Source organism: Adelges cooleyi, unplaced genomic scaffold (genome assembly GCF_023614345.1).
Source record: "Adelges cooleyi isolate 19-005CV unplaced genomic scaffold, UGA_ACOO_1.1 ACOO_flye_CR_arks_rails_tigmint_CR_PRNA_108, whole genome shotgun sequence".
Classification (NCBI taxonomy): Eukaryota; Metazoa; Arthropoda; class Insecta; order Hemiptera; family Adelgidae; genus Adelges; species Adelges cooleyi.
In genome coordinates, this window is record NW_026095761.1 from 3,899,575 (window position 1) to 3,915,342 (window position 15,768).

A 15,768-nucleotide genomic window follows, 5' to 3' on the forward strand; every position below is an offset into this window, starting at 1 on the left:
AATTGATATTGGTGATTAGACATTTTTAAAAATTGTTTCAATCCAATTTTGTGAATATTTTTCAATTTTGCATACTAATAAATAAATACATAAATACTTTTTAAAATATAAAATTTAATTCTCATTTCTCAATTTCGATTTTTTTAAAAATATTTTGTCTAAAAAGATCAGCAGTCATAAATATTCTAATTTATTTTGTTACTTATAGTTTGTTTTAATCGCTCGCACGTGTATGTAGGTTTTTTATTTAAACTTAATCATTTAACTAGAAAACACCTAAACATACGTTGCGGCGATAGTACAGCTCATAATTTATTTTAAGTCACGTGTCTATAACTTTTTATACAAGCTATTAATACACATAGTATATTTTATAGTTATACAAAAAATGTTTTACCTAATAAGGGAACTCTAAAATGATGTACATAAAATATAATCCAACCAATATTTGTGAAATTATAAGCAGTTTTTCTGCAGTTAGTTAGTTTTAAGGTAGTAACGATTTTTTTGTTCGATTACTTATTTTAGATATGTATTACTTCCCGACCAGTTTTAGCCCTTTAATCCCTTAACTAAAAAGGTTTCCACTTCTTGAGGGGGGAAAGGGTGTTTGGTGGAATTTAGGTTATTGTCGGTTAGGAGCGCATTGCTTGATAAATAAATATTCCGTATAAAATTCGATGTAAACACATTACTCATCAGGAGTCCTTACAATAACATTTAAAGTAATTATTCAAATCTGAGTACCGATCAGTCACCGTTATCAGCAAATTATTCTTATTTAATTATTTAAAAATTATTGTATTTATAATCGTGTTTTTCCTTAAAGGGATCAAAAACGTGACAAAATAATTACAACTTATTGTGTTTGTACAATTCTGTAAGTTAATAAGACTCCTACTTTACAAATCTGTGTTGGAGACAGATTTTTTAGTTTTTGCTTTTTCGATGTAACAAAAAAGGTCAAAATAATAATGCTTCATAAATAAATTATAGTCAATAAAAACGCAGTTTATAATAACGCACAAGTGATTTTTATTATATTTGATGAATACATTTAAACTAAATGAATCTTAAAATAATTACTTTTAATAAGTTATGTTAACTTGACTATATTTAATAAATTTTATCAAAATGTTTAAACTGGTTACAATTTCTATATGAAAAAAAACTCTAAACATGTGTTTCTGTGTTTCCATATTACTGAATTTATCGATATTAGCAACTTTTGTTGGAATAAATAAAGATAAGGTGCCTTTAGTTGGCATTAAATTCAATCTTATCAGTCTCCTCATTGTAAACAAAACCAAGTTTTACCAACAAGTGAACTCTTATGTATTTGAGGTAAGAATCCAATCTGTTCATATAAAAAACGTAGCGAACACGTATAACATTTTGACTTGCATATTCATTATTTAATTTTTCGATATCAAAGTCATTATAATATGGATAGCAGGTAGAGTTATAAAGACTGCCTAAAAATTTAGCAGAACATTTAATTTTCTGGTCAAACCTTTCGCTTTCTTCTGGTTCAGTGTCATTATATTTTACGTTTGGGCCTTGTGTCATGAGATAATTTTGAACTTTTGACAGAGTTTTGTAAAATGGTTTAAATTTAATACTGCTGTCTAAAGTCTGCATCTGCATGATTGAACCTAACCATTTGTCAAGAGTAAACACGCCTAAATTTATATTTTCTTTAAGTTTTGTCCAACAATCATCAACATTCCGTGAAACTTTTTTGCACTCAGCAACTGTGTAAAACGTTAACCAGAGAAAGTCAATAAATTCTTGTCCGTAACCGCATTCCATCATACAAGGGATCATTGTCAATTTATAGGCTTCACTGAGTTCAGTACTTTCATTATATAATTTACCTTTCGCCATCCAGTCCGTTCCGACGCTGAGAAAATTGAACCGCATCTCTGACCAATTTTCTTTTTTGCAAATATGGTTGACCTCATTCGTTATGTTCGTGCTTGTAACGTTATTTATAACAGCCAAAGCTATTATAAACTTTAAATATTTTTCCATTGTAAATTGTTTAGACATCAGATTATTTTACTTGACAAAATGAAGAAGACCTAGCTAGTCTATAACAAAAACTAAAATGTCTACATTAAGTATACGTCGCACAAAAGACGACAGTACTCCGCGAAAAAGCCAAGTGACAAGCAGTCATTGTTTGCCTAAGACATATGTAAATATCGAAGTCGTTAAAACGTCATAATTTATAATTTGTTTTAGAACTTGTTGTTTAATATGTATAGACTAGATATTAATATTGTTATCGTTATGTTCTTTTTCCCCCTAAACCGATACCTTATATTCCTTATAAACATAGCATTTAACCTTTCATTTAAGGATTAATTTAAGTGATTCATTTGGTAAATGTTATAATACTTATATGAATTCTTATTTCTAGACTTTATTATCGATAAAAAGTATTTACCCCCTCAATCTTATCAGTTATCTATAACATACAGTATACTTTATATATTACTATTTGGTTCAGTAAATTTTTATTTTGCAAAGAATAATAGGCCATACTGAGGAACTTTTGTTTGGAAGTTTTAACTTTGAACTATAACTTTGCGAAAACGGATTAAGTTTTTGGAAAATTTTACATTTATATGACACTAATAAATTTGAATAAAGATTATTATTTTGTAAATAAATTTGAGTATTGTGGGGAGATTTTGGCTGGTCAACCCCATTTATGTGTCGAATGAAATAAAATAGAAAAAGGATACAAAACGATTTCATAAACAAACAAAATTAATAAAATAAATAAATGTAAAAAAAACCTTTTTAAAAACATGCTTTTCAAAAAAATAGTAAAAAAGTGAACTAAAAAGTAAAAAATAATTTTACCTCAAGAACAATTTACCAATCAATTGTGGCACATTTTATTTAAAATGTAAATTACTTTGAGAACAACCAAAAATTAACTCCAATTTAAATATTGTTAAACATCTTTATTTTTGGCTAAAAAGAAAAGCGTGCGCCCTATTCAACAAACTCCTTAATGAAATTATCAAATAACATTTCAGATAATCTTTTATGTTGTAAGTTTTTTTGTAATTTAAATTTGGTTCAATTTTAGTGTGTGACACATACATTTCATAATACTTAACTCAAAGAATTTGGACTTTGTGTAATAAGCAATAACATGTAAACATGACATATTTAATGCATTCTTATAATTTTTAAACTGGTTATAAAGTTATTTCTATATAAAAAAAACAAAAAAAGTTATCTAATCTGTGTTTCCGTATTACTGAATTATCTCATATGAACAACTTTATTTAGGATGTTTAATGCAAATTTCGTTTGTATCAAAGCTGTAATAAAAATCATGTTTAGGCTTGTATACTATCGCCGGTGTTTCTAGAGTTCTCTATACTATGCCCCTGTCATGTAAATTTTTTTTACTCAATATTAATATGATTGATGCCCCAATGCGACAACAGTGTGTCAAACCTCGATTTCACCAACTAAAAGTTCTCTTTTTCGGTAGTTAATTAATTTAAATTGATACTCCTGTTTATTATAACTCAATTAAATATCTAATGAATTTAACTACTATCACGTGTTCCTTTAGATTAGTGGATATCCATTGTTTCAGATACCAAAGGCTCAGCATAATATTCCTAGAATAACATAACTCTTATCTTATTATAGCCTTTTCATATAGTTTTCCGAAGTTTCAAGGCATAAAAGACGAGTCATAGCGAATGTACTTGAACTTTTTGTATCTCATTTCAGTGTGCATGTGTTACTTTTATTGGGAATATATGGTGCAGTATTACAATTGATATAATTGGGCAAATGTATTATTCTGTGCGTAAAAGTTGTATAAAAATGTATTTATGACAATACGGCCGACTTTAATATAATACTACAATAGAAATTATGAAGAGCTTAATAGTGTATGTTCATATGAGCAGTGTTTCTATTAACGGGATGTAGGTATTGAATTGAATGATATTTAATAACGATTTACAATTTGTTTGTTATTTTTTCTCGAGTTCTTCGGGTAAGTTGGACAAATGCAAAAAAATTAATTAATTATCGAATATAAAATAAATGTAAGTACACAGTATAACATGTCACTAAAAACAAAAAACGATGTGCCATCATTCATCTTCCAATTTCAAAACTTTTTTTTTTTACTATTGAATTAAGATTTTTATTTTTATCATTTTGAAGAGTTTAAGAGGACGCTATCCAGGCCATTTCTCTAAGGAATAAAGTATAGGCAATTTTTCGAAAAATCTTAAATTAGTGTTTGAACTCTAATGTATACTTATTATTACAGTAATACTTTGTGGATTGACATTTTTTTTGTCAGACTATCACAGTCATTTCTATAGGATAAATTACAATTTTTTTTCCATCAAAACTTCTTTGCGCGGGACAAGTATGTGAGGCCAGTATCAACAGTAAATTTACCAAATTATCACAATGTATAGAGAAGAACTTTATCCATTCCATATCTTTAATTTTTTTGACATCTTTACTTAATATTTTTTTATAAACAAAATAAAAATGGAAAAAATTATGAATAATATTGATTGTGCTTAAGTTATAAAAAAAACTAAAAACGCTACCCCGTAGATAAAGTTTTTCTCTGTCCATTGTAAAAATTGTATACGGCTACTTTAAATACTGCCCTCGCATTCTTGTCCCTCGCAAAACTATTTTTGGTGGATAAATTACGGGCGGGTAGCGTCTTCTTAACAAAAAATGTAAAATCCTAAGGTCGTTTAAAAAAATTTACAAAACCCGATTTTTTCTTATTACTTTTCTTATCTTGATTTTGTTTTAAGACTTTTTCTTTAAATCCATTTTTTCGGCAAGCGGATTATATATATAAAGTCGTATAACAAGTATAAAGTTTTCAATAATAAAGAGCGTACAAGCTACATAAAACGTACACACCACAATTTTCTGTATTTTGTCTACGAGGTTTTATTGAAAATTGAAAATTTTTGTTTGATGAATATTCAATCAATATAGCAGTTGGAAAACATCTGCGCGTGAACATATCCTAAAAAATGACGTCTCTTTCGATATTCGGTTCGGAAAGTAATTTATTTAGATCATACGTTTTTAGAACTATACAGGTTTACTGCCTGTTACTATATCAACCAGTATTTTAGATTTTAAGATTTATGGTTATACGGGCTATATGGATGGGAAACGTAATATAAAACAATATTTCGTTTTAAACAATCCGAACTAGGTACATTATGTTAGAAAATTTAACAAAATATTAACTACCTACACACAATATTATAGCTTGTGATTGATCAATTTTATATAAAATAATTGTTTATCTATCACTTTGCTTCGATAGAAAATTATTAGGATATTACCCGAGTCTGGTTACGATTTAGAAATTATTATAACTAAAGTCTCAAAATGACTCAAAAAATACGTATTGATGCAATTCGATTATAGTTAGTAAGCTAAAAAAGGAAATTATACGAATCAGTATAGTGATAAGCAACAAGTATGATTAAAACCGTATTTTTTTGTCAATTTTTTTCTGGTCAATATATTATTTACAATTTTTTATTTGTATATTAGGGAAATTTGAAAAGAGAGGAGAGGTTAGATTCAGACACATTTACGATACAATGTATTGTTGGATAAGATTAATAAATCTTTTCATTTATGGTAAATTATTGAAGAATCGGAGAATATTTTGAAGAGTACAATAAAGATGAAGTGATGTGTGCCATGGAGGTACAATTTAATGAGGGCAGCGTGTATGGAAGCGATTGTTAGGTATTAACAATAAAACAATAAAATAATAAAATTATAAGAGAGATGGAAGTAGAACGGAAACATAAGACGAGAGGGATAATAGGATTATTTATTAATTATGTATACACTATACAGTCATCTACCACCAGTTGTTCAATTTTCATAAACTTTCCCACAGTAAACCAAAATAGAGAAAAACCTTAAACCCCTCTGAGGGAAATAAGTACTGTTTTTTGCCGTTGATATTTCTATACTTAAAATATTACACTCAAGCAAGCTCAGAGTAACTGAGTGTCATGCTTTTTAGTCAAAACAATGTAAACAAAAACGAAATTTAAAAAAAACACATGTTTGTAAGGCGGCCCAATTGTTTGATCGCTTCACATCAGATAAGCCAAACAAAATATTAACAGTCTTATGATTCACCATCAAATTTTAAAAAATATGTTTACTTTATAGCTTTATAAATTATGCATATTAATTGTTATAATATTGGCTGTATGCAAACTGCGCAAAAATGACCCTTTTTTCTATATGCTGATATTATGTAAACTGCGGCAAAAATGATAAGATACATTCTACAAACTGCGACATTTTATTTTATTTACCTACTTTATAATATACTATACTTATATACCCTGCCCTACTTATACATACCAATACAATAATATATACTTGTAAAGGTACAGAAATCATAATATATAGGTGCTATACTGGATGTTCAAGTTGACACATAAATCAAAATTAGAAGTGCAGAAGAAGGTGTAATACAATAACAACGCAAAAATACAAATTTATTAACGTAAAATGACGAAAAAAAGAAAGATAAACCGATTTCCAGGTACGAATTTTTGAAAAAAGTATGTTTTAAGAATAAACAACAAAATATTAAATAAATTCAATTAAATATAAACAATAATTGTATTACTATTTCAATTTTTAATTTTCTTAGACAGTATAATCCTATTAGATGTACAATAATTTTTAATGTTAGTTAAATAACAATATTTTTCAATTCCATATTTTTAAATTATTTTTAAATTTTAATTTTTACATCTTTACTTCTATTGACTATGTGCACACCATAGACCTATAATAATACATGTTACGAGATAGCATTCTTATCGGTATTCGGTATGTATACATTCTATAGTAGCCAGTAGGTATATAAAATAGATTGTCGCAGTTTGTATAATGTTTACATTTTTTTTGCCGCAGTTTACATATTAGTTATAGAAAAAGGGTCATTTTGGCGCAGTGTACCATCTCCTATAATATTCTCTGTATGGCATTAGTATTAGGGTATGTTTTATAAATATATATATATATCTTTCCTATTATCTTTAATCTCATCTCAGGTTGTATACAGTATTTTAGCTCAAACTAAAAATAGTTAATTATTTTGTTTTGCATAATAAACTTTTCTCAATTGCATTTAATCAAGTTTACCCTGAAAAAGACTAAGAAAGCTTTACAAGCCGTTTAAAGACTAGTCCGGAAAGCAAGTCTTTAATACCAAAAATCTGTACAACTTAAAGAGTTGTCTAGAAACTACCCTCCTCCTAAATGTAATAATATTATCTATTATTGTATTAATTTGACTTCTTTATGAAATGTATCACATGTTTTGTGTTATATTGTCGTATATACTTATTGTGATTTAATTTGTACAGATTGTATATTTTTTCAATAAAAAAAAATTATTTTATTAACTATATGTGTTTATCAATAGTAGTGTGTTAATCTATTAATTTATTAGTGTTGTGATTTATTTAAATACCTAAATTCTACTCTTATATACCTAGTTTATATATCGCAACAGTTAATCTATACTATTTGGCTCTAGACTGTTTTATTCGATTAAATAAACTATATTTTAGTTAATCTTGTTATGTCGATAACGTTACACTTTTGTTTTTAATGTAAGGAAAAATATGGTAACTCTAAGAAAATAAATACACAAAATGTCAATTTGCTTTCACTAAATTATTTGATTTATTAAAATTATTACATTAATATGTTACGATTACATTAGTCAGAAAGAGTAATACAAGATGATTCAGATAGCTGATCACTAGAAGATGTTTTGTGTGACTGATAAGAGCTACAAGTATCAGATGATTCTGAAGATTCTATATCAGTGGAAATTCCAGTAGATGATTCTTCAAGTTGCGCTAGTTTTTTAATTTTAGACATCATATATTCAGCTACATCTATTAAAGGGACATTACAATCGCGACTAATTGCACTCACTAGATCGAAAAATAATCCTTCATTGATTCTGTCTGAAAATCAAATACAACGTATATTAATTGAAGAATATTTGTATAATTTTAAGTATTAAAAAAAAAATGTTTGTTGTGCAAATAAATACAAAAATTGCATTTTCTCTACTAGACTTCGCCCATCATTAGTAATTACTTCTTTTAAGTTCTATATTACATTTAAAAACAATAATTATTGTTCACGCTACTTTTCATGTGCTTAAATCAAATTTTGAAGAACCAAAGAGTTTTGTACAAACAAATAATTCACTTATTTAAAAATAGTGGTATAAAAATACATAGAAATATAGAATAAATCAAGCACAGTATATTCCAATCATAGATTAAATCGCCAAAGTTTTAACTAGTACAGTAAAATATAATATTGATTTTATAACAACTAAAGTTCGAACTTTTTTTTACTAAAGTAAGTAGTAAGTATATAGTTCTCAGTTAATATTATAACTAAAATTCCTTATATTAAATGAGACTGTAAAAAAACATATAATTATAATATTTATTGACATAAGTGTTAAATTATTTGTGTTTCTTCAAATATTATTAAGATAGAAATTAAACTGTAAAAGGTCTGCGTCGAGATAGAATGTAATAACGCGATTGGTAAATTTTAAATCCACCAGAAAAAATAATTTTTTAGATTTAGGCAATGAAATTTCATTTAAAAAACGTAGTTCCGAACAAAAATGTATTATTTTACCAACACATTGTGCTCGCTTATAGTGGAATAAAATACACATAATAACAAAATTAGAGAATCTAAAATTATAACACTTATACGAAATTTTTAGTGAAATTTATAGATTAAATTAGTTAGTTACCTTCAAAACGTCTTGCATGTGGATTGTTTAAGAAGTAACGGCCTATAGCTTCTTTAGTTTTAGCATCGTCACCGATAATCAATAAAAAGTGTGCCTTTGAAAGACCAAATGAAGGGTTAAAAAGTTTCACAGCCTCCGTAAAAGCTTCTAATACAGCCTAAAAAATGTTTTTTACATAAAAAAATGATTATAAAAACTGAATTTTGTTAGGTTAATCACATCTAGAAGAATATATATAAACTTAGGTTTAAAATTTTGTGGTTACATCCGTTTCTTTAGTTTTATGCTGACTCAGAAATTTGCAGGTATTAACTTAAGAACTATATTGACTATAATATTCTAACTGCACGGTCATACTGACAGACGACAGTGAGTACCGCTCCGAAGATGGATCCTGCGATGGTTCCGAAAAGTCAGCACAAAACTAAAGACAACCGAAAAAATACAAAATTTTTAAAAATAATGATCATTTAACAATAAGCATATACTCTATGTTTAAATCTTTTAACACCCTACACAACAAACCCTATAGAAGTTACTCTAAGCATATCTGTGATCCTCTTCCAGTGTTAGGAAAATAACCGTTCACCATATTTTGTTTATCATAATTAGAAATACTTTGTTAAGGATTACGAATCTTATCAATTATTATAACACTTAATTAATAGTAACAGCCAAAATTTAATGCCGGCTGTAGACAAAATGAATTAATTAATATATGATAAACACCATACTTTTTTTTTTTAATGTACTTCTAAATGTCTATAAACTTAAATAATCTTTAATTAACATTTATGTAACCCGACATAATGGTGTCAGTGTCAAGTCTAAAAAATACTTGAACTTTAAATTACTTTATCTTCCGCAAGTAATTTGATTCCACAGTTAACAAATGACATGCATGTTAAAGCAATTATTAATTTAAAAAACATCTTCACGTATAAATTTAGTGATAAAGTTTTTTAGTAAATTAAAAATGTTATCCAGATCGACAATACGAATATCTCTCTTACGCTGTATCATAACTAGTTATATAGTGGTAAAAAAATCTAAAATTGTTATACAAATAATAATTGTTTATTAACTTTATGTTGTAATTTATTGCATTAATCACCAAATAATATTTTTCTATGAAACACTTAAATAAACGAAAGAATAAGAAGTGCTTTTATATTTTAATAAGCCCGGCCGGCATTTTTTTTATAATGATGTGTTAGTACATATTTTTTTATTATGAGAAAAATATACAATCTGTAAAGTTAAAGAATTAGTAAAATAAGCATATTATGGTATTACAATAAGAAAGATATTCTATTATTCTTGACAAAAAAATTGTTTTGGTTGATTCGTTAGACCCTAAGCTTTTGGAATATATTATTTAGATTGCGTGTATAACTTTACACTTGATAAAAAAAAACACACTATTCAATAGCGTATACGTGTATTTCAGTAGCAATGCTATTATTATAATACATCAGAAAACATTAGACTTAGAGTATAATAAATTCACTCACGCATACTTATATTATTAAATAAGCTGGGAAGTGGACATATTATTTTTAATTACTTAGATGAAATTTTCTTAAGTTTTGTCTTTAGATAAATATTGAAAATATCCGATTAAAGTTTTAACTTGCTAAAAGTTGCTTTAATTAAATATTCTGAACATTTACAAGAAGCATTTTCCACTTCTACACAATCAGAAGGAACATAGTTTTCTTAAAAAAACTATGTTATTTAATTTAATTTAAATCAATCTGTAATTTCGTCTACTAACTAATCCTTACTGTACTTATATTGTAAACAAATTACCTTACATTAGTACAGTGTGTGTAAGTTATAGTCAATGGCTCAGCGGTCATCATTTAAAAATATCAAATAAGGAAGTTATAGCGTGTTAATTTTTATACTTGAAAAATTACAATACTCACTTCTTTTTTTTTAACAAAAAGTTAGTATACCCATTTTCATCCAGTCTGTCGTAGGACTAGTAGTAATAATAATAAGCCGTGCCATTGTTAGTTTTATCCCAACAAAAACGCTCGTTAACTCTGCTAAATGGTCGCTAGGTAAAAAAAAAAGGGTTTCAACATAAGCCTTAAATACGTGGTATAATATTATAGGAACTAAGTAATAATATACTAAGCATATAATATATGTATTTCTACATCGTTGTCAATAAATAAAATCTATCTATATATTAAACCAGTCATGAAAAAGTCGAAATTTAGTTTACATGGCCAGTCTGTTTTCCTACTTCCGACCTAGTAAATATATGATAATATATTATTAATATATGAATTATGATAATACATTTTGTGTAATAAAAAAAAAAACTTGTAATACCATTGATTTTTTAAACTTTTATTGAAGTTAAAGCTTTATGTCTGTATAACCTCTAAACGTTATTGTTGATTAGTAACATAATAATAAGAATACCTAAATCTGTGAGTCTGGGTGTCATTCTCCCTTAGGCCCGCTTTAATAGAGGAAGGGAGGGGGGCACGCAAAATCTATTCTCTATCTCACGAAAGAACGGTACTGCGCATAATTCAAAACGCATTACTCCAGTATGTACAAAATAAAGTGAACAGGAGTAACGTTTTTTGGTTCTGTGCAGTACCGTTCTTCCATGAGACAGAGTATACATGTTGGTGTATTAGATAACTAAGTGTATATTTGCGCCCTTTAGTAATGTTTTAATACATTTTTATCGTTCGCTGTATAACATTACTGTTAAGAAGTGCAGTGATGCTTTACTGTTTACTGTATTAACTGTTAAATATGTCCAAACAGAAGCGTTTAATTTAAAACCTGTTACAGGGGGTTGGATGTTTTTAAGAATCGCTTGAATTCGATTTTATGAACATTTTTCAATTTTGTATACTAATTATTAATACTTTTTTAAGAGCGTAATAACAATTTTCGTTATTTTACTTTATTTTGTCAAAAAACCTACAATGATTAATGATTATATTTTATTACTCTGTACTCATAGTCCGTTTTACCGCTGGCACGTGTATAGAGTTTTTAAATTTAAACTTAATAACTAAACTAGAAACACCTGCATAATATACTTATAAATAGTATATTAAACAGTAATTAATAATGCAATTTATTATATTACTCATTTCTAAATTAATAGGTGGCTCATGTCTGTAATTTTTAAATTAAAATTATTAAAAAATCAGCTGAATATAATACGAAGATTTTACGTTAAATATAGTTTGTAGACATATTAATATTGAAATCAATATTTGCTATACAATACAATATATTATATTTTCTTGTATTTCAGATTTATTATAAAAACGAAAATTTGTATACTTGTATACTAATTATAAATACTTAATAATTATACTCAATAATTTTACTATGAGATTTTATATTTTCAATTCCCAGTTTTTGCTTTTATCATAAAAAAAAACAGCTTTAATAATATTAAATTTATTTCATTACACATAGTTTGTTTTAATCACCGGCACGTGTCGGTAATTTTTTAATAACACTTGAATGTACAGAGACAATAGTATGCTTGTTTGGCATAATAATTTGTCAAATTCTACAGTTTTCAATAGACCCCTAGCTATAAGACATAGTTATGTCAAAAGGTAAAACCCAGGTGGTCAATAGACGCCACTCTTCCAATATAATATCCCTTGGTGATTTTCATAAGCGAGAACAGCAATACACGTGTATTTGGCAATTTTGTTTCAAATGCTAAACACTCAATCATTAAATTATAATTATAATTTAGAACACCGCGAAACCGCAGAAAACTATGTCGGGCTAAGTTAAAATCACAATAATGATTTGAATAGTAGGAAATATAACTAAAAGTGTCCATATGAAAGGACCTTTCAATTTGTTATTAGTAAATATCACAATACCCTAGCTCCTCTTTGATAGATGAAGAATACATAAAATAATACATATTATACATATGTCCTATTATAATAAACAATAACAGCGGTTGACTAAAATGGTTTTAGTTAGTCATTTATTGTAATTTCGAAAAAGATCCAGTACGAAAAATTAAGTTTAAGGTCTTAGATTCGTTCTAACGTGAACAGGTTTAAATAAATATTTTATAATTTTTAATTATTTATATTTATATAATACTAATACGTTTAATACCATCTTCCCGCATGAGTTTCTAGTTCTTACAAAGATGTGGTTACACAATCCTTTAAAGATGGTGAATTAGGATTTAATCAGTATAACCTTTAAGATGTGATAGAAATGATCAAAACAGTTAGTCGTAGAAAAGGTATTCTTGTCGTTATTATAAAAACATTTAATTCTCAACTTCTGAACGTTGACATATGAGTATAGGACACATTTTTATTAGAGTTTTAGATATGTATCAGGTAGAAATTAGAATCGTAGCAAATACAAAAACAGTTTGGAAATGGGTAATTACCGTTATATTTCTATCTCTTACACAGTAAAATTATAATATAACTTGTTTTTATATTATAAAACAAAATCCAGTTTTAAGGGTTATGGATTTTTTAATAAATGATCAGCCAAAATTGATTTTTTTTATTTCTCTATTATATGAGTATTACATTTACACTTGAGTAATATTATATATGAACGAGTATACAAAAATTATTATTATCTCGTTTTTACCAAAAAATTGTTAATAATGGCCCCTTTGATATTCCTTATCTTATAAATTGTTCCTCTTTTAAGTCCCTTTGTATGATAACTGTTATATTTTAATGTGCTACATACCACCACACAACACACATAATAAAAGGCATCTCAATTTCAAAAGCTGTGACTTTGTGTAAAAAAACGATCATCTAATGTCAATTTTTCATTTATCCGGTAGATATGACAATGAAGTAATATGATAGAAAAAATAGTAGGTATAGAAAAGTATTGTATTTTATTTACCTTAATAAATATTATTTATTTGGTTAATCTATGTATAGTTCAATTTCTAAGCTTGTTAATCTGTACTATTCGGATCTAGCCTGTTTTATTCAATTAAATAAACTTTATTATTGTTACTATTGTGATATTTTTGATAATGCTACTGCTTGATAATAGTAATAATTATTAGTTTTATTATCATTATATAAGAAGGCAGATTACTAAAAGACAATTCAGCTGGATTATTACTAGCAGTTGATTCAGTTAGTTCAATTGTTTTTTTAATACTGCATATTTTTCATGTTCCACTGCCTATTTTTTCAGCTTGCTCTAATTTTTTAATTTGAACCATCATATATTCAGCTAATTGCAATAAAGGAATTTTACAATCACGCCTTCGCTAGTTAAAAAAACATTCCTTCATTTATTTTGTCTAAAAAACAAATAAAACGTATTTTAATATAAGAATATTTGTGCTAATTTAAAATTGTTTAAGTATGGGATAAAATAAAATTATACAAACATTTTACTCAATCTACTTAGATTTTGAACATAATTATTATTTACTTTCTATATCGTATGTATGATTATATTATGAATCGTACATTGGTAATTTTAAAAAAACGATAGTAGTCTGTAGATATTTTTAATTGTCGTTCAAAACATTAAATTGATAATGTCATAGGTTAACTATAGGTAATGTTATAGTAAAAGTAAATATGTATTTGATAAATGATGACAAAATTTTCTCTACTACTCAACAAAAAATAAATTATTCAGCAATGCTATTCGTCAAAAATGTATTTAGAATCAATTACCTAAATGTAAAAAAACGTCTCTTATTCAAATTTAAAGATTAAATTAATTGGTTACTTAATTGTCGAATTGCATGTGGATTGTTCTTGAAGTGGCGGTAAATACCAAGTCTAGTATCAATGGGAACATCGTCATCATCGTCACTATCTTCATCTTCATCGAAAATCGTTAAAAATTGTTGGCTCGTAAGACCAAACGGTGGTTTAAAATGATTCATAGCCATACCGTAAGCATCTAGTATAGCCTAAACATATTTTTCACATGAAATATTAATTATGAAAATTGAATTTTGTTGCGGGAGAAATAAATATAATAAATGCACCTCATATGAACTTAATAGAAGTTATATTATGTTGAGCAATACATTTTTAAACGGTTTTCAAAAGACGGTTGTTAAACAAAAAGTGTTAAAATATATTACTAATTAGGATAATAAACAGTTTGTTATTGTTGTAGCAGCAAAATTGGGCAAAATGGAATTAAAAAAACGAAAAATCAGTAATACGAATCGAACACCCTAGTATTAATTTAATTTAATTATTATATATTTATATTTTATTATTTTCAAATATCATTATTTAAATGCTTTGTGTTCATGTATACAACCATTAAAATACAAAATAATACGAAAGCATCATCCAGTTTATGGAGAGGTAAGTTTAAAGAGGCGTAAGGAGGAGTATTATAGTGCGAATGGATTAGTTATAAGATATTAGAGATACTAGATTTAAAGACATATCCATGTATTGATGTATCTGCATAAAGTGTGGATACTCTTCACTTTTTTTTTTTACAAATAAAGACTAAAACTCGAAGTCACTTTCTAAAGTGTCTACCGAACAGATTTCAACATTTTTGTTTGTGTTTTAGTTTAACATCTTTTGTATGGGGGATATAAGACCGATTTTTTATTTTTGTTTTCAAAAAAACTGTATAAGCATTTTATATTTTTACGTTTTTGTACATTTTTCTAATAAATCTAATTAATTTTCTAATTTCCAAATAAAAAATCCGGCCTATTAGCTTTTTTTATCAAACTTTCGCCAAAACTCGAAGAAAAAAAACTTTTAAGGTATTATAACTAGAAAAACTTAATAGTTTTTCACATTAAAATTAGTCGGCATATTAAAAATGACTACTAGATCAAATTTTGTAAATTATTGCCTATCCTTTACCCCTTAATAAATAGC

The 15,768-nt window shown here is 26.7% G+C and overlaps 1 protein-coding gene across 1 annotated transcript; it reads right to left on the minus strand.

The window, feature by feature from the left end:
* Positions 1–7,757: 7,757 nt before the first annotated feature.
* Positions 7,758–9,886, minus strand: LOC126846296 (uncharacterized). Its single transcript, XM_050585593.1, has 3 exons — positions 9,733–9,886; positions 8,879–9,035; positions 7,758–8,060 (listed from the first exon to the last, which is right to left on the minus strand). Exons 1-3 carry the CDS (start codon positions 9,808–9,810, stop codon positions 7,807–7,809), a joined length of 489 nt encoding a protein of 162 aa, XP_050441550.1. The 5' UTR covers positions 9,811–9,886; the 3' UTR covers positions 7,758–7,806.
* Positions 9,887–15,768: the final 5,882 nt, after the last annotated feature.